This window comes from Chiloscyllium plagiosum, unplaced genomic scaffold (genome assembly GCF_037043375.1).
Source record: "Chiloscyllium plagiosum isolate Xiang-an unplaced genomic scaffold, Cpla_swu_hap1 HiC_scaffold_3, whole genome shotgun sequence".
Taxonomy (NCBI): domain Eukaryota; kingdom Metazoa; phylum Chordata; class Chondrichthyes; order Orectolobiformes; family Hemiscylliidae; genus Chiloscyllium; species Chiloscyllium plagiosum.
This window is the reverse complement of record NW_028270141.1, coordinates 99,782,814-99,806,765: the sequence shown is the minus strand read 5'-3', so window position 1 is coordinate 99,806,765 and position 23,952 is coordinate 99,782,814. Positions and strand designations below refer to the sequence as shown.

At 39.9% G+C, this 23,952-nt stretch overlaps 1 protein-coding gene across 6 annotated transcripts in view; it reads right to left on the bottom strand.

Annotated features, from left to right (window-relative positions):
- Positions 1 to 23,952, bottom strand: part of map7b (microtubule-associated protein 7b) — a 146,455-nt gene that overhangs the window by 105,325 nt on the left and 17,178 nt on the right. The window contains exon 1 of one of the 6 annotated variants that reach the window (XM_043685988.2): positions 17,103 to 17,416. The exons of 2 other annotated variants lie outside the window; for them this stretch is intronic. In XM_043685988.2, the coding sequence (XP_043541923.2) occupies positions 17,103 to 17,232 (130 nt within the window). In that variant the 5' untranslated portion in view covers positions 17,233 to 17,416. Of the gene's footprint in view, positions 1 to 17,102; positions 17,417 to 23,952 lie in introns of those variants that run through there. 3 more of the 6 variants (XM_043685993.2, XM_043686003.2, XM_043686016.2) reach the window with 3 other exon arrangements.

Genomic DNA, 23,952 nt, shown 5'->3' with positions numbered 1-23,952 from the left:
GGGGGAGTCCAGAAGTAGATGGCATAGGTTTAGGGTGAAAGGGAAAAAGATAAAAAAAGAGGCTTAAGGGGCAACTTTTTCACACAGAGGGTGGTATGTTTATGGAATGAGCTGCCAGAGGAAGTGGTGGAGGCTGGTACAATTGCATCATTTAAAAGGCATTTGGATGGGTATATGAATAGGAAGGGCTTGGAGTAATACAGGCCAGGTGCTGGCAGGTGGGACTAGATTGGGTTGAGATATCTGGTCGGCATGTATGAGTTGGACTGAAGGGTCTGTTTCCGTGTTTTACATCTCTATGACTCTATGACTCCATGGCTCCAAAAACTAAGGTGGCAAATAAATAGTTATCAGTTCGGGTGAAATGGGGAGAAGGTTACTTGACTAGAGGTAAAATTGAAACAGAACATGCTTGGGTGACAGGAAGGTGAGGAGGCAAGAGTCACACAGGAATTGTAAGAATCCAGCAAAAATTAGCAATAAATTCAGGTATTCAATACAGTCAAAATGTAAGACCCATCATAAAGGGAAACCAGAAAGAGGAGAAAATACAAATTTAATGAACGAGGTCTTCAGTTTGAAATACCAGTAAGACTATTTTTTGTTCTTTTACAATTTAAAATGTACAGCATAAAAAATTCAAGACAAATAGCATTATCCATTACTAAGAGACATGAGATAGTCCAATGTAATACATCTATCTGTCCCACAAGTAAAACAGAAAATATTCCCTTGGCACAAGAAGTCTTAAGAAGTCTTCAACATTCATGACAAACATCAAGTTCCAAACTATTCACATTCTGCTCTATCTTCACTGATTCAAGGAGTGAAACCGTTCACATTTAAAACATTGTCATTTCTCCTGCTGTATCAACATCTTCAACCATACCATGTTCCAAAATATCCAAGCTCCTCAAACTTCTTACAAAAACCAATGCCCATTTTTTAAATTCCTCTATTATTGGTGAACACGCCTTTTGTTCCTTCAAATGAAGAATCAATCACCTTAGTAACAAGAGCTAATCTGTAATATAAATTTTATTCAAGATAAATTAAGACTTGTAGACTCCAGTCGCCTTTAATGATTCGCACATGTACATCCAGCTCTCTGCTCATGGTCACCATTTGGAATAGCACCCTTTATTTCCTATTGTATGTTCTTTGTACAGACGTGCATCACCTCACACTTCTTTGGACTGAACTTAAATCTGTTGCCTATTCACCAACCATGCCAACTTGTCAATGCTCTTCTAGAGTACTACATTGTCCTCAATTTACAATTCTTAGAGATTGCGCCATTTGCAAACTACGAAACTGTACCCTGCAATAGCAAGACCTGGATCATTTACATAAAATCAGAAAAAAACCAAGGGACTCAATTTCGACACCTGGGCAACACCAGTACAAACTTTGTCCAGGGCAAAAAAAGGACCACGTAAATGACACTCAGCTCTTCTATTCCAACTCAGTTAATCATTCAATAACCCTCTGAAGACAGTGATCCTCACCACTTGCCTTCCTACTTCTGGCATCCATAAATTTGGCAATATTACATTCTCATGTAAGTCATTAAGATATTTTAAATAATTGTAACCCCAGCATTGATCTGTTGCATTATATGAATTACAGGTTGAAAACTTCCTTATCCCAGCTCTTATTAATTTGCCAATCCTCTACCCATGCTTTCCCAATACCATGGATTCTCATCTTAAGTAGCTTTATATACAGTACCTCAAATGCCATTTTAAAATCCAAAAGATATTACATCCACTTCTGGTTTAATAAATTTGTCAGGCATGATTTCTCCTTCATGAAACTATGCTAACACTGCTTCATATTCTTATGTATTTCTAAATGCTCTATTAGAGTATTATAAAAAATAACCGGGTGCTCCGGTTTCCTCCCACAGTCCAAAGATGTGCAGGTCAGGTGAATTGGCCATGCTAAATTACCCGTAGTGTTAGGTAAGGGGTAAATGTAGGGGTATGGGTGGTTTGCGCTTCGGCGGGTCGGTGTGGACTTGTTGGGCCGAAGGGCCTGTTTCCACACTGTAAAGTAATCTAATCTAATTTTACCCCAAAAAACAGACATTAAGCTAAACAGCCTGTTTTTTGCCTCCCTTTTAGAATAATCCCAAACCAGTGACCTGCTCTAGCTACAGTATTTAAAACAAAAGTTGAAAGAATTGCAGATGCTGTAAATCAGAGACAAAAACATAAGTTGCTGGAAAAGCTCAGCAGGCATAAATAGCTTCATCGACATTCTGCCTGCAAGACAGACCTTGAGGTTCCAGTCACCTGCCATTTTAACATACAACACTGTTCCCTAGCCAACATCTCCGTCAGGTTTGGTGTTCCAGCGAAGCTCGGCACAAGGTGAAAGAACAACATCTCATTTTTGGTTTGGGGACCTTGCAGCCCTCCAAACTCAATATAGGAGTTCAATAATTTTAGGGCCTGAACTCTCCCATGTCCAAGCCCCCTTTCCCACACACCAGGCCTTGTTATCATAGTCTGCCATTACACACTACCTATTGTTAGTCACTAACACAGTCTTCATTAACAGCTCGTCACCCTCCTAACCGGATTGTTACCCACTCCTTTGTCTGCCCAACTGTTCTCTTTTTAGGCTCTATCCCCACCTATTGTTTTATTCCTTACTTGCTCCCCCCCATCCTATCTTCTGCATATAAACCAACATTTTCCTAGCTATCAGTTCTGAGGAAGAGTCAGTGGACTCAAAACATTAACTGATTACTCTTCACAGATGCTACCAAACTTGCTGAGCTTTTCCAGCAACTTCTGTTTTGGTACACTATTTAAAATGTCTAGTCCCCTCAGCAGCAGAAATAGGTAATTTAGCCTTTCAAACATGCCCCACCAACATTAAGATCAGGCTGACATGGTTGTGGTGTGAATTCCACTTTTTTCCTCAATGCCTACAGTTATTATCAACTCTTGGTCCAACTCCATCTGAATCAGCCTCCATTGCTCACTAGGAACCAAAATTTCTTATTGTAAATTACCCTCTTAGTCTTAAAAGGGAGACTTGATTTAACTGCCCCCTAATTCTAATCTCCCTGTGAAAAGGAAACATCCTGCCAGTACTTAGTCAAGTACCTCAGGATCTGTATGCTTCAAAAATGATAAGACCATATGAAATGGGAGTGAAGGAGACTATTTGACTCTTCTAGACTGCTCTGAAGTTCAATAGATAATTGATGAGCTGCTTGTATTTCAAATTCCATATTCAGATCTACCCCTCAAATAATCCTCAAACCACTGCCTAAAAGCATCAATCCACTTCAGCCTTAAATATTCAATGACCCTGTCTCCACCACCTTCTGAATTTAAAAGTTGGACAAGTCTAGAAATCAAACTTCTCACCTGTTTTGAAAGGGCAACTTTTTTTTGAAAACAGTGCACTCTAATTCTAGACTGCTTCACAAGAGGAAACTTTTCTTTCCATCCCACAACCAATGTGCCCAAGACCATTCATGATCTTAGATATAAACAACCTCTCTGGACCAGATGGGACCTAAACCTAGGCCTCTTGAATCAGAGGTACGGACAGTTTCATTTTGCCACAACATTCCCTAAACTTATTCTAATCAATCAATCTGTTCAGAGATGGTGTTATATATTCAGGACCTTATACTTGTTCAAAAAAATGAAGTGAGGCTTGATTGGACAGGTTGCTCATGTTCAATCTACTGACATACAACAACCCACTCATTCCAAGTATCACTCTAGGGTAAGACTTCTCTGAACTGCCCCCAGCATATTTATATACTTCCTTAAAATAAAGAAAATTAAAACTGCACACAATATTTGTACTGTCAACTCACTAACGCCTGATATAACAACTTTAGTATAAAATTCCTACTTTTATATTCAATTCTTTGTTGCTAAGGGCAACATTCCATTAGGTTTGATTACATACTGCCCCTTCATTCTAACTTCTTGTGGCTCCTGTACCAGAAAACCCAAATCCCGCTGCATCTCGAAATTCAGTAGTTATCCTCCTTTTAAGTGAGTGTGCTTTGTCATTCCTCGTTCACATTCTAGCAGAAAACACATCATCTGACAGATTATTGCCCACTCACTATTCTTGAATAGAGGTTTTATATTTTCCACCTTCCAATCTGATGGGACCTTTCCTGAATGCAAGGAATTAAATTCTCTCATTAGAAACCTCAAGACTAGGAAGAAATCCATCTGGACTCAGACCTCTCTGTCCACAGTTCTATCAAATCAGTTTGCTTATCATTTCTTTCTTAATCGTTAATTTCATCAGGTCCCTCTCTTCCTTCCATTTCAGGATTTACAGTTATTACTAATTTTTTGTTTTAATGCTCTTGAAGACAAAAGCAAAAAACTTGTTCATCCACAGTCGTTTTCTTATTATCTACTAATTAAGCCTCCATTTCCTTTTAAAAAAACTAATACAGAGTTCATTTTTTTAAAAAAAAAAGCCTATAGAAACTGATACAATCCACTTAAAACATTCTCCGCCAGCTCCCCCTCTCACTTGAATTTCTTCATCTCAATTATGCTTTTAGACATTGGTAAGAATGTAAAGTATGACAATCATCTGACAATTAGCATTACACAGAAATAAGCTTTTTCAAATGTGATGCTTTGCCTAACTTCAGTTATTCATGGATGGTAGGTTCCTTTCTTTACAACTTTTCTTTATAGTCAGAATATACTTATTCTGAAATATCCCCAAAAGTGTCTGTCACCGTGTCACTATTGATCTAACCCCTAGCCTACTATATCAATTAAATTCAGCTAGGTCAACTTTCATGCCACACATTTGCTTTTATTTAGGTTTAAAATCTTTGTCTTAGCCCAAAGATTCTCCCTGTCAAAATGCAGGTAAAATTTAATCATTGCAGCTACTGTTACCAGAGACCATGAATTAATCCTGTCATATTACAGAATACCAATATAATCTGCTCTTGTTGGTTGCGAAACATGCTACACTCTAAGAAATTCTATGAATTCCTCATCCTTTGCACTGTAAAGTGCAAAGTCACTCATGATTATTATTGTCCCTATATCACAAACGCCTAATATTTATTCTTATATTCCTCAACCCTAGTGAGAACACTCCCACTATTGACTTCACTCCCCACTTTCTCATTAGCACCCAAACTGATTCTACATCCACAGCTGAACCCTACGGATTATTTAAAATGGATTTTTTAATTACAATGCTACCCCTCTAGATCCCTATATTTTTAAATGTCATGTAGCCCTCAAAATTCAAATCCTTGGTATCCTGAAGCCATGTCATAATGGCTATCATATTTATTTGCTATTACCTGTATATGAATTGGCTATATAATGAATGCTGCATGCAATTGTTATCTTTAGAACATCTAGCCTGGATTGCTGGTGTATTCCTAGCTTCTGTTCCACCCTCAGCCCCTTTCTGCTCCTCTGACCTTCATGTATGACTATTTTCCTCTTACCTTATGCCTTCTTTGATCGTTTTCATATCTGATCCCTTGTCTCTACTGAGTTTAAAATCCTCTCTTTTTCTCTAGTTTTATGCAGCGCACAGGAACACTGGTTCCAGCATGGTTCAAGTGTTGACCACCCCAACAGTACAGTCCCCACTTCCCCCATACCGATGCCAGTGCCTCATGAATCAAAACCCATTGTCCTTCCAATTTTTTTTTTACTCTGTGCAAATCTGCAGTCTACTTAAAAATCCAGAATTCATAACTTTTGGAGGTTTTGCTTTTCAATTTAGTGCCTAGCTCCTCATACACTCCATGCAGAACATCTTAGTTCAGTCTTTATTTGGGACTTGTGACCATAAATACTGGCATGTCCCCTCTCCCACTGAAAGTACCAGAAATGCATTGATATAACATCAGGAAAGAACTGATAGGTAGGGTGCCTTATCTCGAAACTAAAAAGCAACAGGGCAATCTAATGAAACCTTTAAAACTATTGAAAAGGTTTTGTTAGAATGGGCACAAAAAGTATTTCTTCATGAAAGAAGAGCTTAACTAGAGGACATCAATGTCCTCTAAAAGAAAGTAAAAGGGTATTCAGGAGACAGATGCTAACCAAAATATTGCTAAGAATGTAAATGTTCTACAACAGGAACTAGGTCACATTGACAGTGTAGATGAGTTTGTGGATGAAACTAGACATGCATAAGGAAATGAACACATGTTTAAAATGTTACATTTAGACAGTGAACAGAGCATAAACAATGGCATGGACTGGTTGGGCTGAATGGCCTGTTTCTGCACAGTACATCACAATCCCAAAATAGTTAAATGGCCGTCCAAATTCAGGTTTTTCTAGAGAATAACACATGTAATTGTAGTCGCCAGACCCTTCATTACCTGTTTTGTTCTGGGTTTCCAACTTAAAACAGATGAGACAGATTTGTTCGTTCAAATTAAATATTTTGATTTAATATTGCAACAGTCCCAGTTGTGTTTAAATTTGAGCACTTGCCCTGCATTTTCCATTACACTATTGATTGAATAATGTTGCAATGAATCACACTTCTATACAGAATTGCAGTAATGAGTGCTTTTTCCCCTTGAATTATTTTATCCATTTTACCATCCATCCCAGTCTCACTCCTTATTAAAATAATTCACTGTACACTGATCTGCTGACGTGTCAAAATGAAGCTTAGTGTCGTGTTCTTTTCCACACCCACAAAAGACGGAAATAACTCTTCAGGGGAGCTGTGGAACTTGCATATTTGCATAAACAAAGAACTACTGGTTCAGCTTGAAATACATTTCAAACAATTTTCTATTAGTCAACGTAATAAATAGTATATATCCTAGATTTTGGAATGCTGCTCCTTCAAGGTAAACAATAGCCTGCATTTTGACATGGCTGTGCATTTTATTATTGATCGTTACATGTTAAAAATCACAACTAGCAATGCTGGAAAGCTATTTACACAAGAAATGACTATACTTGATGTACTGAAAACTGCTACAGCTTTTAAATCTAGCAAGGTAAAATCATGAATGTCATACCTATTATAAATTTTTTGAGCAAACATACAAGTTAAGACAAATATTGCTTTTTGACAATTATTTGGTTTCCTGGTAATGACACGGTTATTGTCAAATTCCCACATTGCAGAGATCTCCTTACATACAGCAAAGGTGTTACTTTGAAAAAGCAACTAATATCTTCATCATAAAACGTATAGACTGAACTCAACATCAGCTAGCACAAATCAAACTAGAATTTGCCCAAGGAAGCTGCAAGCACAAACCCTAACCCTCTGTAGTATGGTAAGCTGGCACTCTAATGGAGGTTTTAATAGGCAAATAAAATTATCGACAAGAATACTGGTTAAAGAATGGAATCCTTCTGGTGAAGTTTAAAGCTGTGACAAATATACAATGAAAGCAAAGTTGGACTTTGGTTTAAATTTGCACTCAAAACAAAAATTATAAATCACTAACACAAATGCCATGAAGAAGGGCATCCCTGAGCATATTTAGAAATACAGGTGCATCATTGTTTAAAAAGATGACTGAATAATTACAGAGCAGACTGCCCAATACAGTGATGGGCAAATTTTTGGAAAAAGTTCAGAGAAAAAGTTTTAAACCTTTAGGAAGGTACTAATTAATCAACCTGCAAGTATGAAAGAAGAGTGATTGTGTCATAATAATGGTAAAATATAGACCATTAATTTGCAATTTCAAATTTTAAAACTGAGATTTTAATGGAATAAAGTGATTTTTGTAGATGATCACTGAATTAAGGTGGTTGCAGTTCTCATCTGTCCAGGTTGATTCATGCTCATGAAGGGAATGAGAGAGAGAGTCTAAGCTGAAATCAATATTTCAAAGAAAGCAAACTCAGTTAGGCCTGAAAAAAAAGTCTATTTTTAAATTTACCTTTCCAAAAGTTTCACATTGAGAAGAATGTCACACAGATTTTCAAGCTTTAAAAAAAACTCCAGACACAGAAATACACAAATGAACTGTATTTCCATAAAACAGCTTTTGGGGAGAGGAAAAAATGCATACCTAACAGAACCTGGAAGCCTTACTCTCTGAGCAAATTACTGAAGATTCTGGGCTGGATACTGAGTTCAACACCTTCAAATTGCTAATTACATTGTCGTCATGTCCATTCTCCCCTACCTCCACTCCAGTGGGAATGCAAGTTCTTTCAAGCCTGGCAGTTAGACACACCATTGTTCTGCCATTCTCATTCCCCCGATCACAATCTGAGCCATCAACACCCTTTCTCCTCGAGCACTCCAACATCCTCCCTTCCCACTACTGCATCATAAATGCTGCTCCCTCCACACTTCAGCTCTGATGAGCAGGCAGCTAGATGCTAGCTTACTCTCTCCATGGATGTTGCCTAAACTGTGATTCGCAGCATTTATGTTTCCAGTTGTGTTCTTTACGTTTCCACCTCAATCTCTTAAAAGCTAGCACTAATAATAAAGCAAATCAAAAAAGTGAATTCAAGGACCCTGCAAATCTTGCTAATGCTGAGAATACTTTACATAACTAAACAGCCATAGTCTCAAGTTCTACTCTAAAAACTCAAAAAATCTTGAGGACTTATTCTTCATGCTTCTCAAACCATTAAGTTGCTCAGACCCTAAAAACTTTGCTAATTGTTTTAAGCAGGTGCAACACGGTTATTCCAGGGGAGATGGTCAAATCACTTCGCTTTACACAAACCAGAATTTAATGACAAGATTACCAAATGAAACAAAACAAAAAAAAAAATGGAATAACTTAATCTATTCAAAAAACCCTTCAACTTATCCCAATTTAAATGATGCTTTTTCAAAATCCCTATAAAAACTCCAAAAGGTAAAATCAAACAGAGTCTTACAAGAGAGATGGCAGAGATATTCAGCATGGAAGACCTTTTTCCATGCAGCCCTTTCTTGGACCAGCAGCCTCACTAATTGCCTGCTTTCAGTGAACAACCAGATTGCTAAAAACCAAACTGAACCATAGAGAGAAAAGCTGAGTTGGGAGAACTGGCCACTCCCCTTTCTTATACACGTGTCTGTCTTCTTTTTTTGAAAAAGAATTTGAAAGGCTTTTACCTGAGGTAGTATCTATTAGCTATAATCAAATTGGCCCGAAAAACCTTCAAACTTCGACTTGTCAGAATCACTGCTTTTACAATCTCTGGAAAAAAAAAGCCAAGGACAGCATAACCTTGTTAAAGGAGCAGCATCACCACACGAGACACACTTATTCTTTAGCTTTACTAGGAGAAAGGTGAGGACTGCAGATGCTGGAGATCAGAGCTGAAAAATGTGCTGCTGGAAAAGTGCAGCAGGTCAGGCAGCATCCTGAAGGGCTTATGCCCGAAACGTTGATTCTCCTGCTCCTGGGATGCGGCCTGACCTGCTGCGCTTTTCCAGCAACACATTTTTCAGTTCTTTAGCTTTACACTTGTTAGTGTGTTTGATGTCACATTTTATTATTTCAGTTGGTAAGGAATAAAAATTTCACTCTTTCATTCAGGAAAATCCTGTAATTGGCTGCTGAATTTTAACTAGTAGCGTTTTAACTGACATTCATATGATAAAAGCAAATTATTTGTTGCAACTGACCGAAAAAAGTTGGGGATACAATTAACCCCTCTTCACCACAAGGAGGGTTGAAGGATGTTAGGGCAGCACGGTGGCTCTGTGGTTAGAACTGCTGCCTCACAGCGCCAGGGACCCGGGTTCGATTCCAGCCTCAGGCGAATGTCTGTGTGGCGTTTGCACATTCTCCCAGTGTCTGCGTGGGTTTCCTTCCACGATCCAAAGATTTGCAGGTCAGGTGAACTGGCCAAACTAAATTGCCCCATAGTGTTAGGTGCATTAGTCAGAGGGAGATGGGTCTGGGTGGGTTACTCTTCGGAAGGTGGGTGTGGACTTGTTGGGCTGAAGGGCCTGTTTCCACACTGTAGAGAATCAAGTAATAAAAAAGCAGTCAATGCAGTTTATATGTCTTAGCGAGTTTTGAGAAGATTTGAAGCTCAGGTTGAGGTTCTGGATGTAGGTTTTCTTGCTGAGTTGGAAGGTTCATTTTCAGACATTTCGTCACCGTACCAGGTAACCTCTTCAGTGAGCCTCCAAACAAAGCACCTGTGTTTCCTGCTTTATATTTATGGTTTTTTTTAGATTAGATTAGATTACAGTGTGGAAACAGGCCCTTCGGCCCAACAAGTCCACACCGACCCGCCGAAGCGCAACCCACCCATACCCCTACATTTACCCCTTACCTAACACTACGGGCAATTTAGCATGGCCAATTCACCTGAGCTGCACATCTTTGGACTGTGGGAGGAAACCGGAGCACCCGGAGGAAACCCACGCAGACACGGGGAGAATGTGCAAACTCCACACAGTCAGTCGCCTGAGGCGGGAATTGAACCCGGGTCTCCGGCGCTGTGAGGCAGCAGTGCTAACCACTGTGCCACTGTGCTGCCCACATGTGTTTGGGTTTCCTTGGGTTGGGGATGGTGATGTCATTTTCTGTTGTGATGTCATTTCCTATGGTGATGCCATTTTGTGTTCTTTATCTCAGGGGGTGGTATATGGGATCCAAGTCAATATATCTGTTGAGAGAGTTCTGGTTGGAATGAAGCAAACACTACATTGGACAAACAGACAGAAAACTAGCCACCAGGATACGTGAACATCAACTAGCCACAAGACGACATGACCCTCTGTCACTAGTATACTAACATACAGATAAAAGGAAGGACACCACTTCAACTGGGACAACACATCCATCCTAGGACAAGCCAAACAAACAGAGACATGCATGAGAATTCCTAGAAACCTGGCATTCCAACCAGCACTCTAACAAACACATGGACAGTTAGCTTAACATTGGGAAAATGTTAGAACCTACTATATTAAAAAAAAAGTAATTAGTAGAGGTAGGCTGTTTTGCTGCAGAGTAATGCCAACAGTGTTCAATTTGTGTACTAGCTGAAGGACTCTCCTTCTCAACCTCTTCCCTCAGCTAAAGTATGGTGACCTTCAGGTTAAACCACTACCAGTGTTCTCTCATGAGTGAGCAACCCAATGGTCCCTCTGGAGACTATGTCGAGTGTATCTTTACTTATCACAGCACAGCATTTAGAAATTCATAACAATCAATCAAGGAGAGCCAGTATGGCTTTACAAAAAGGAGAAATTATGCCCGACAAACATTTGCCAGAATTCTTTGAAGTATTAACAGACAGGATAGATAAAAGGCAAATAAGTGAATGTAATATTTGAGAATGTAGTTTTTTTGAGAAAGCATTTGATAAAGGCACTACACATTCGGCTCCTTAATTAGACAAACCAAGGTGTTGGGAGGCAGTATATCAGCATGGATACAGGATTGGCCAACTCATAAGACAGGGTTGGGATGACATTTTCAGGATGGCAACCTGCAACTACTGGAGTGCCACAGAGATCAATGCTGAATATATAGATCATGGGTTGAATGCTGAAAAGGTAAATGCAGATACAAAAATAGATGGGAAGGTATTCCTGATGAAGGGCTTTTTCCCTGAAACATCGATTTTCCTGCTCCTCGGATGCTGCCTGACCTGCTGTTCTTTTCCAGCACCACTGTGATCTCAACTCCGGTTTCCAGCATCTGCAGTCCTCACTTGTGCCAAGTAGCAAGAATGAACCAGTGTTTGCAGAGGCAGAGGACAGGTTAAGTCAGTGAGTGAGAGAAATACAATACAATGTGGTGAAAGGTGAGGTCATGCACTTTGGCACTAACAATACACAACCTCAATATTTTTTATGTACAGAAAATTATAGAGCAGGGGGGAAGTTGGGTCCTCGACAAAGATGCTAGCTTTTTGTGATTCAATGTTCAGTGGGTAATAGAGAATGCAAACAAAAGTGGTCTCTATTTCAAAATGGAATGGGATTTGAACATAAATTATGCTAAAACTAAAAGGCAGTAGTCAGAACACTAGCTAAATACAGAATACAGCTTTTGGCCCTTTTATTTAAAAAAAGGTATACTGCCATTAGATGTTGGCCACAGAAGGTTCACTAGACTGATATCAAGTATGGAGAGGCTGTCTTATGAGGAGTTGTTGAGTAGATGGAGTCTGAGTACAGACCAAGAGATGTACAGCACAGAAACAGACCCTTCAGTCCAACTTGTCCCCACCAACCAGATATCTTAAATTCATCTAGTCCCATTTGCCAGCATTTGATACAAAACCTTTCCTGCTCATACCTGTCCAGATGCCTTTTAATTGTAGTAATTGTACCAGCATCCACCATTTCCTCTAGCAGCTCATTCTATACATACTCCATCCTGTGCGAAAAAGTTACCCCCGAATCCCTTTTTAATCTTTTCTCCTCACATCTTAAACCTATGCACCCTACCTTTGGACTCCCTCAACCTGGCAAAAAACCTTGTCTATTTACCCTATATCCATGCCCCTCATGATTTTTTAAAACCTCTATATGGTCACTCTACAGCCTCTGACACTCCAAGGAAAATAGCCCCAGCCTATTCAACCTCTCCCTCTAGCTCAAATCCTCCAAATCCTGGCAACATCCTTGTAAAGTTTTTCTAAACTCTTTCAAGTTTAACATCTTTCCAATAGCACAGATATCAGATCTGAATGCAGAATCCAAAAAGTGGCCTAACCAATACCTTTTACAGCTGCAACATGACCTCCCAACTCCTATACTCAATGCTCTGACCAATAAAGGCAAGCATACCAAATGTCGTCTTCCTTTCGGTGTTTACATGCAACTCCACTTTTGAGGAACAATGAACCTAAACTCCAAGGTTTCTTTGTTCAGCAACACTCCCCAGAACCTACCCTGATTTGCCTTTCCAAAATGAAGCACCTCATTTATCTAAATTAAACTCCATCTGACACTCCTCGGCTCATCCGCCCATCAGGTCAAGATCCCGTTGTATTCGGAGGTAACCTTCTTTGCTGTCTACTACACTCATTAGAATATAACAAAATGAGAGGTGACCTTATTTGAAATGTACAAGATTGAGGGAGGATTTGCCAGGGTAGAACAGAAAAGATTATTTCCCTTTATGGGAGAGTCTAGGACCAGAGGGCATAATGCAGTACAATGAAACAATTCCCTGAATTTCTTTTTGAAACATGTCAGCATTAAGAGTAGTCATTGGAAAGAGCTTACTATCAAAGTGGTGGTAACGTGTCTATCAGGATAAATCACGCTCCAGTCATATAACCGTACAAATGAAACTAAGTAGAGAAGAAAAAAGAAGAAATCTTTCACTCTGGATCCCAGTACTTCAGGGAACATTCTGCTCTCCGTTCCCAAAGATTGATGGGTTGAGAATCAGTCAGTCTGTTCAGTCACAAAGCAAACGCCAGTTAACTGTTGCATTGATGCCATCTTCAAAAAGTGAGGCAGCTAATGATGCCAGTGTTCCAATGAAGTTAAACTAAACTAAAAAAAAAACATCCTGTCTTTGAAGTGGGAACTCAACAGCCTTCGGAATGCACCCACTAAGTTCCACAATTTTGATCATAACCTCCAATTTGATTCTGTAACATCTTTTACCCATCTGATTTCTTTCCTTTCTTTGGCTGTTTTCTGTCCGCCACAATGGCAGGGTCATTTTTGTTGTCCACGTGACCACAGGGTGCACAGTGGCTCAGTGGCTAGCATTGCTGCCTCACAGCACCACAGAACGGTGTTCGATTCCAGCCTCAGGCGAATGTGTGGAGTTGGCATATTCTCCCCATGTCTGCGTGGGTTTCCTCCGGGTTCTCCAGTTACCTCCCACAATCCAAAGATGTGCAGGTTGGAGAATTTAGCATGAACAATTCACCTATAGTGTTAAGGGATATGCAGGTTAGATGCATTATTCAGGGGTAAAATGTAGAGTAATGGGGAATGGGTTTGGGTGGGTTAATCTTCAGAGGGTCAGTATGGACTTGTTGGGCCAAATGGTCTGTTGTTTCCACACTGTAGGGATTCTACGCTCATGCCAAGCAGCGTGCAGTGGGGACCACGTGAAGGACAGCCGAACAACGAGTCAATGGTTGCCTGCATAAATTTCCATTTTTGCATGTGCAAATACATCCTGTCACTGTGGTGCGATGCTAGTGACATCTGTGTATGTAGACTGTAAAAGGTTATTTTGTTGTTAGCAACACTTTCATTTCTTGTATTCAGACAGACTCAGTTATTCAGACCTCTAGATATTGTAGTTTTTTTTTTAAAAAAAACTTTACCTATTACCATCCCCTTTGGCCTATCAGCATTTTACCGTCTTGTCATCTAATCTCTCCTGCCTGACACTGCATCTTCAATCCATCTCTCCTCAGTTCTGAGGAATGTTGCTCAATTGAAACGGTTTCTTTCACTCATGCTGCCTTACCTAGACTCTTCCAATGTGTCCTGTTTTTCCTTGGTTACTGAAATAATTTAATTTTTAATATATTTGTTCACAGGATATGGGCAGCCTTGGCTTGGTCAGCCTTTATTGCACACCCCCAAATTCCTTCAAAAAAAAAAAAAGGGTACTAACGAGCTGCTTTCCTGAACTGCTGTTACAATCCTAGTCATGTAGTGCATCCACATTGTTGTTAGGAAGGAAGTTCCAGGATTTTAATCCAGTGACAGTGAAGGAACAATATAGAGAACAACCTCAGCTGTCCGAACGTCAGTTATCTGAATTTCAGATTATCTGAACAAGATCAAGGTCCCGTAAAAACATTATCCAAACAATATACTCCCCGCCCGTCCTGTTTGAATAATAGAGGTTGTTCTGTATTGCAAGTCAGGGCAGGATGCGGTTTGGCGGGGTACAGTGTGGTGTTTGATGCATCATCTATACACATGGTATTAGAGTTCACATGCTTAGAAGATGCTTTCAGAAGAATCTTTGGTGAGTTGTATAGTGCATCTTACAACACACCACTCCCTTCGTGCAGCGGTGGTGGATGGGGTACAAAATTAAGCAGCTGCTCTGTCCTTGATTGAGTCAAGCTTCTCAAGTGCTGGTGCAACTGCACCCAACCAGCAAAGGAGAGTCAGGAGGGTTACTTTGATTTAGGCAGCCTCACTGTTACAAGATGGTGCTCCGTCATTAAAAATTCAGAACAGAAAAGTTGTTTTAAAAACTAAGAGCTAAATTTTTGTTCCTACTGACTCATGAATCCAGAACTGTGCGACAAGTAGCAATACATACAATGGCGAGAAATGAAGATTATTCACCACCTCCATATTATGCCCCCTCCATTGCAAGCTTTTAAAAAACCCTTCAATTAATACCTGCTCAACAGTGTATTATGGAATTTGGAACTAAGTCAAACAAACAATCAAGTACTTCATAAGCTTCAGAAATCATGGGGTATCTTCACTTTGTGACACTACAATGGTAATTACATTTCAACATACTTCAACGGCTTTAAAGCTTTTTCAGACATTTTGTACACATAAAATGTACTTTTTAAAACGGAAGTCTGTTTCACAGCTCGAAGTGAAATTGTTTGAGGTTCCCCTTGCCCCAGCATACAATGAGAAACTAAAATCTACTATGAACGGAGTAAAAATAGTTGCTCCATTCATTAATCAATTGTCACACTTTTTGACCCAAGTTGGGCCTTTTCACAAATTATTATTTTTCCCCTCCAAAAATGTCCACAATTGAAGTCCAGAGAAAAACATTTTGCTACTTATTACATTCAAAGTATTGTCATAACCTTTCACAACAAATTTAAGAAAACGGAGTGATCAGATATAGTAAAAGTATGTTTAAATTAAAGTGAAAAAGTTACATTATAAAAAGTGACATTTTATGGAAATTGAGAACCTCATTATGGATTTTATAGTAACACACATCCTGTATTAGTATAACTACCATTCACTCTTTCCTTGAAATTTGAAGATTCACAAAACAAAAAACTTACACTCCGAAGGTAGCCAAATATTCAACAGAAAGAACCAGGTTAAGTTATTCAGCAGCTTTTATTTTGTGCTGTACTTTAAAGAAACATATTTACGATTTTAAAAAGTATGACAAATAGTGGAACTGGAAACCAGGCCTCAAATTTAATTTAAAAAAATTAACATTTAAAAAAAAACAGTTTTCATTGTATGCATTTTTGGAACTTAGCTAATGCAAAAAAATCATCAACTGCAGTTTCCCACTACCAGATTCGCAAAATCAACATAACTCATTGCATCTGTCCTTTCACAATAGCCAATATCGGAATGGTCCGAGGACACGTATCATCAATGTACTGCAAAAGCCAAATTATTAGTTTGCATACTATTATAGCAAGATAATGCACAGCCAATAATTACATTCATAGACAGAGAAACCAATTTGAATGGAATGACAGGAGCAGTCCAAAGCAATGAACTACAGGTACTTTTAAAGTTAGCAAGTAATATATTAAATTATTTTGCGTGGTTAACTTTAAAAGAACACAAAGTATAGTGGTCTTCAATAGGAAATATTATCTATATAGAACTTTACATCAAATTTAAATGTAGACTGAAAACATTGATACAGCAAGGTGTATGACCCAGTAAATGAAGCCTCATGCTTTACCAACATCATGGAGTGCATGTGAAGGTCATTTGAGAAAAGCAGAATTTTGTTTAGTATTCATCCAATACAGTTGAATTTCTACACTAAAACAATAGCATGTTGCAATTTGTAGCTCTAATCAAAGCACCAATTATATTCTATGAAGCCATTACGCAGTCAGTGCTATCACTGAAAGGCACTGCTGCCGAGGAAAAACAATTGTTCAAGGCTAGCCAGTTCAAAATTACAATTCTGAATTTCTATGTAGCAAAATCCTATCAATTACACTAAATTAATGAACTCCTGCAATTTGTTTTTAACAAATACCATGCAATACTTTTGTACTTCCAGCAGGACTAAGACATTTGTACATTTAGGAAACAATTTCAGGCTAAATGCCAGCAAAGTAGCAGAAGGGCATAATAAAATTTTTTTTTAAAAAAGTCAAATATAATGCAAAATTAGTTCATAATGATTTTGTTACATCAAGATTACCTACATCAGTTCAAATGATATAGCTTACAGTAGCCACTCCAGTAATTTGATACAATACCTTTTGGCCGTCTCGAATATCTAGCTCTTTTGAGTTCATCGTCTTCATTAATAGTGAATAAACCTTGGAGCTTTGACTTTGCAGTAGTCTTTTTCAACCTCTGCTTTCTGGCAGTGGTTGAGCTGGGCATGCTGCTACAATAGTCTTTGCCACAGAACTACTGTTGCCACTGATCCAGCTGCCTGGTGAAATAGATTTAAAAAGCTCCAAAAATCTCCATTTTTCTGTGCATTTCGAACAGATGTGTCTTGGATGAATAACAGCTAACAAATACGAACATCCATGCAGCATTTGGGGCCTACAGCTCCTCACCTTCCATGTCCTAATGAAACATTGCTTTAGCAGGGTTACCTCTTCTGACCTGCAGCAAATGCTCACAAATAGATCCTGGTGCACGTCTTTCTCTTTCCTGCAGAGCCACTTATGACTTGCTCAGAAAACAAAATGCACAAAAAACTCTAAATAAATAAAGAACCATCTATTAAAAATGGTTGCCACAACAACAGTGACATACACAAATGTAATGGAGCTATAAATGCCTCTTCAGCTGGATATCACAGAATACTGGAATGCTCCCGCATCACTTTCAGCCAATTCAGTAACTGGTACTATCAAATTAACAGTATTGCCTTCCCCTCAGCTGTGGTTGGTACAGAATGGAATGATGCTGCATAAACAGCTGACTGCCGGACAGAGACAGAAGCCTAAAATTGAAGGCTCGAGCTACAAATCAGAAGAGCATAGGTTTAAAAACAAATCAAAGAGAAAGTAGAATATTGTTTAAAATATTAGCTCAGAGATACGACCAAGCAACAGCGCGCATGATTAAATAAATGCCTACAATTTTATATTTAGTTATTCTGAAACCAACCAGTAATCAAAATATTTAAAACTAATTTTTCAAAACAGACACATTATCAGGTCCACAACACATGTTTCAGGTTTTATTTAAGCTTTCATTCATACCTTCACTCCTAACAACTAAGAGCTACAACAGATCTAGTTTCTTTGCCTTAATCGACTTGTTTGTTCAATTCAACTAACTTCATTTTCAACTGTGTAGCTTAATTAAAATGCAGGGAACTAATCAATAACTGGGTGCACTGAAAAATTTCTAGAAGTCTGCATATCTAAACATTCCAGCGTGTTCTCAGTGTGTGGTTGCTCAGGTGAAGTGTTATTGAGGCTCAGCATGGTAACTTTTGAGAGCAAAAAATTCCAGCATGACAAAATAGGGTGACAATTTTAAAATTCAGTATTAAAGTGTATTATTCAAAATTAAGAAGCTATGTTTAGGGAAGGTGGGCGGGGGTGGGTGGGGGAGGAGAAAGAGAGAATGTTATTACTTACTGACCCAGAGAAAACTAAAATGTAAGATCCAATACAAACATGTATGAAGTTTAAAAACGTACATCTGGAACAAAAAGTAAAATTAAGAACTGGCTATCTCAAAATTTAAAGAATCCCCAAGATGTTAAGTTTCAACCAGAGAACACAACTGTATAATTGCGCACCTTGCATGCTCAACAACAAGAAAAATCTGCAGATATTTTGGAACTTGCACTGAAAAGACAACCCACCAATTTGTCTTTCGAATACTGGTTTATAGATTAAATCAGGCCTTGGGTATTCAAGAGCCTTCAATCCCATCAAGTTGTTCAATGCTTTTGTTTGCTTCCTAATTTCTTTCAATTCCTCCTTTACAGTAGACCCTTGGTTCCAATGCACTTATAAGTCAGATGTACAGCACAGAATCAGACCCTTCGCTCCAACATGAACAAGCAGACCGGATATCCTAACCTCAGCTAGTTCCTTTTGCCTGATCTGAAATGGTTGAGAGAAATTGTTTTTGAGAACGCTCTCATCCACCCATTTCATGCAGTCATATGGTTTTTGTCTATTATGTTCTTATCTTTTATAATACAATACAGACATTTCATTCCTTGTTGCTCTGCCTTTTGAACCTGCTCATGTAAAAGACTTATTTTAAATGGAAAAGAATTTTACAGCAAAAGGACAAAGAGACATTGCTGCCTTTTTAAAAAAACAAATCACTGCTTGACTTGAAGTGTGAGACGCTGCTTGTTGAGCTGGAGAGGGTGTGGACAAAATGAGATTCAGCCAGTAACAGGTTGCTGACTGGTTTGTTGTGTTGCGACTAGTTGTAGATGCTAAAGCTCATCAGCCTGACAACAACTTTCTGGTTGGGTAGCTGATGTGAATGATTTTGGCAGAAACCATCAGACAGTGTCGTTTTTTGTCCAGTAAAATACCCAGAACATGAGGTCAGTTTATTTTTCATCAATTACTATAAACTGTGGCCTTTAACTAGTAACTAAGACTTAGCAGTTAGTGAATCAATTACTTGTACCTCTTACGAAGTGAAGAAAACCTGGAGAGAGAAAAAGATATCAAAAAACAAAGTCCTGGCAAGCAGAAAGATCTCACTGAAACTTGTGGACTGGGCCCGTTGAACCACTCCCCCAATTTCTGGTCAGTGCTTTTCTAGAGGGTCTTTATGAGGGAGCTCGAGCTTTAACTAATCAAGTTATAGGTCAACAATGCCAAATAGCTAGTTATTGGCATTGATTTGTGTGGAAAGTGTGTCTACGTTCAGCTACTGACAGAGCATATCGCAGCACTGATGAAAGAACTCGAGGACCTTAGGCTCATCCGAGTGAACGAGATCTTTCTGGACAAGACCATCAGCGAGGTTATTACACCAACCATACCAGAAAAGAGCAGATGATGAAGAAGGCAGAGAGGAGACAGGTGCAAGAGACCCCAGGGGAAGTACCTGTTAGGAACAAGTTGAATCTTTTGGAAACAGTCGAGACAGACGACACTGCCAGTCCGCGAGGCGGCCAGGTCTGTCAATCAAACGTTGGCGTGGAGGCAGAGCGGAAGAGTCGGACATTACACAGAGCCATGGTAATAGGGGACTTCATAGTGAGAGGAATTGACCGGGGTTTTTGTGGCAGCAGGCGGGACTTAAGATGGTGTGCTGCCTTCCTGGTGCCAGAGTTAAATACATCACAGACAGAGTGCAGGAATTCCGCAAGGACAAAGGTGAAGAGCCAGAGGTGGTGGTACATGTCAGCACAAATGATGTCGGGAAGAAAAGGAGGAACATACTACAGTGGGACTTCGGAGAACTAGGAAGAAGGCTGAAAAGCAGGACGTCCAGGGTGGTTATCTGCGGTTTGCTTCCAGTTCCTCGGGCTGGTGTGGCCAGAAACACGGAGATAAAGGACTTGAACGTGTGGCTGGAGAACTGGTGCAGGAAGCAAGAATTTAAATTCTTGGATCACTGGGGTAAGTTTTTTGGTAAGCATAAATTCTACAAGAGAGACGGTTTGCACCTTAATAGGTTATGGACCAGCATTCTGGCAGGCAGGTTTGCTACTGCAACACAGCTATGTTTAAACTAAGTAGCTTGGGGGGGAGAGAAACAAACTGGATGTTTAAAAAGGAAATTGAAGGGAAAGTTAGAACAAGGGAAGTCAAGAAAGACAACTGTATCAATGAGGCAGAAAACTCAGGAAGGGATCATGCTGTAAGGTTGAGTGAAATAGGAGGAGTTGATGGGAAGGGTGAGGGCAGTAACAAGTTAAAAATACTATACATGAATGCACGAAGCATTAGAACTAAGATGGATGAGCTTGAGGCTCTTTTGAAACTGGCAGATACGATATTGTGGGGATAACTGAGACGTGGTTTCAAGTAGATAGGGCCTTGGAAATGAATATTCAAGGCTAGACGTGCTATCATAAGGACAGACTTTGACGGGCAGAGGAGGTGGGGTGGCCATGTTAGTAGGGGATGATATTCAGTCCTTTGCGCGGGGGGACCTAGAATCAGGGGATGTAGAGTCAGTGTGGATAGAGCTGAGAAATTCTAAGGGTAAAAAGACCCTCTTGGGAGTTATCTACAGGCCCCCAAACAGTAGTCTGGATGTCAGATGGAAGTTGAATCAGGAGCTGAAATTGGCCTGTCGCAAAGATGTTACTACAGTCGCTATGGGGGATTTCAACATGCAGATAGACTGGGAGAATCAGGATGATATTGGACCTCAAGAGAGAGACTTTGTGGAGTGCCTCCGAGATGGATTCTTAGAACAGCTGGTGCTGGAGCCTACCAGGGGAGAAAGCAATTCTGGATCTGGTATTGTGCAACGAACCAGAATTGGTCAGGGACCTCCAAGTGAAATAGCCATTGGGACGTAGTGACCATAATACAAAAAGCTTCAATCTGCAATTTGAAAGGGAGAGGGTACAATCAGAAGTGAGAATATTTCTGTTGAATAAAGGGAACTATGAGGGAGGAACTGGCCAAAGTTCAATGGTGCAATACCTTAGCAGGGATGACAGTGGAGGTACAATGGCAGATATTTCTGTGTATAATGCAGAAGTTGCAGGATCAGTTCATTCCAAAAAGGAAAAAAGATCCTAGGAGGAGGCATGGGTGGCTGTGGTTGACGAGGGAAGTTAAGAAACATATAAAGAGAAAAAGTATAACATAGCAAAGATAAGTGGGAAAACGGAGGACTGGGAAGCTTTCAAAGAACAACAGAAGATTACTAAGAAGGAAATACGCAGAGAAAAAATGAGGTACGAAGGTAAACTGGCCAAAAATATAAAGGAGGATAGTAAAAGCTTTTTTAGGTATGTGAATGGCAACAAAATGGTTAAGACTAAAATTGGGCCCTTGAAGACAGAAACTGGGGAATATATTACAGGGAACAAAGAAATGGCAGAAGAATTGAATTGGTACTTCAGATCTGTGTTCACTGGGGAAGACACATGCATTCTCCCTGAGGCAACAGTGACTGAAGGACCTGAACTGAAGGGAATTTATATTTGCCAGGAATTGGTGTTGGAGAGACTGTTAGGTCTGAAGGTTGATAGTCCCCGGGGCCTGATGGTCTACACTCCAGGGTACTGAAGAAGGTGGCTCGAGAAATCGTGGATGCGTTGGTGATTATTTTCCAGAGTTCGATAGATTCAGGATCCGTTCCTGTGATTGGAAGGTGGCTAATGCTGTATCACTTTTTAAGAAAGGTGGGAGAGAGAGAGAGAGCAGGAAATTATAGACCAGTTAGTCTGACCTCAGTGGTGGGAAAGATGCTGGAGTCTATTATAAAGGATGAAATTACGACACATCTGGATAGTAGTAATAGGATAGGTCAGAGTCAGCATGGATTTATGAAGGGGAAATCATGCTTGACTAATCTTCTGGAATTTTGAGGATGTAACTCTGAAGATGGACGAGGGAGATCCAATAGATGTAGTGTACCTGGACTTTCAGAAAGCTTTTGATAAAGTCCCACATAGGAGGTTAGTGAGTAAAATTAGGGCGCAAAGTACTGGGGGCAAAGTACTAACTTGGATTGAAAGTTGGTTGGCTGACAGGAAACAAAGAGTAATGATAAACAGCTCCATTTCAGAATGGCAGGCAGTGACCAGTGGGGTACCGAAGGGATCAGTGCTGGGACCGCAGCTTTTTACAATATATGTTAATGATATAGAAGATGGTATTAGCAATAACATTAGCAAATTTGCTGATGATACTAAGCTGGGTGGCAGGGTGAAATGTGAGGAGGATGTTAGGAGATTACAGGGTGACCTGGACAGGTTAGGTGAGTGGTCAGATGCATGGCAGATGCAGTTTAATGTGGTTATCCACTTTGGTGGCAAGAACACGAAGGCAGATTACTACCTCAATGGAATCAATTTAGGTAAAGGGGCAGTACAAAGAGATCTGGGTGTTCTTGTACACCAGTCAATGAAGGCAAGCATGCAGGTACAGCAGGTAGTAAAGGCGGCTAATAGCATACTGACCTTCATAACAAGAGGGATTGAGTAGAGAAGCAAAGAGGTTCTTCTACAGCTGTACAGGGCCCTGGCGAGACCACACCTACAGTACTGTGTGCAGTTCTGGTCTCCAAATTTGAGGAAAGACATTCTGGCTATGAGGGAGTGCAGCGTAGGTTCACGAGGTCAATTCCTGGAATGGCGGGACTACCTTACGCTGAAAGACTGGAGCAACTGAGCTTGTATACCCTTGGGTTTAGAAGACTGAGGGGGGGGGAGATCTGATTGAGACATACGATTATTAAAGGATTGGACACTGTGGAGACAGGAAACATGTTTCCGCTGATGGGCGAGTGCCGAACCAGAGGGCACAGCTTAAAAATATGGGGTAGACCATTTAGGACAGAGATGAGAAGAAACTTCTTCACCGAGAGTGGCGGCTGTGTGGAATGCTCTGCCCCAGAGGGCAGTGGAGGCTCAGTCTCTAGATTCATTTAAGAAAGAGTTGGATAGAGCTCTCAAAGATAGTGGAATCAAGGGTTATGGAGAGAAGGCAGGAACAGGGTACTGATTAAGGATGATCAGCCATGATCATATTGAATGGTGGTGCTGGCTTGAAGGGCAGAATGGCTTACTCCTGCACCTATTGTCTATGGTCTATTGTCTATTAAAACTAGTTAAGTACAGAAACCTGGTCTGTGTCTTCTGTTAACCTGGGTCTACCAGACAGCTAAATCGGGGGACAGAAACAGAAAATGCTGGAAAAACTCAGGAGGTCTGGCAGCATCTGTAGAAAGAAAGCAAAGTTAACATTTAACCCTTCTTCAGATTGTAGTTTGGGCACTTTGCTACAACTCAGAACAACTCAACTTCCAGCTACCCCAGTGGGGTGCAATTAAACAAATTTGCTGTCCTTGTTCTGCAAATCTTTCCAGTGATTGGACTTTCTACAAAACCTGCAATTTGATCCATTTGCAGGACATTTCCTTCTATAAACTCCAGTCATTTGCAGTTCCTGCACATCATTTTTATTGTGA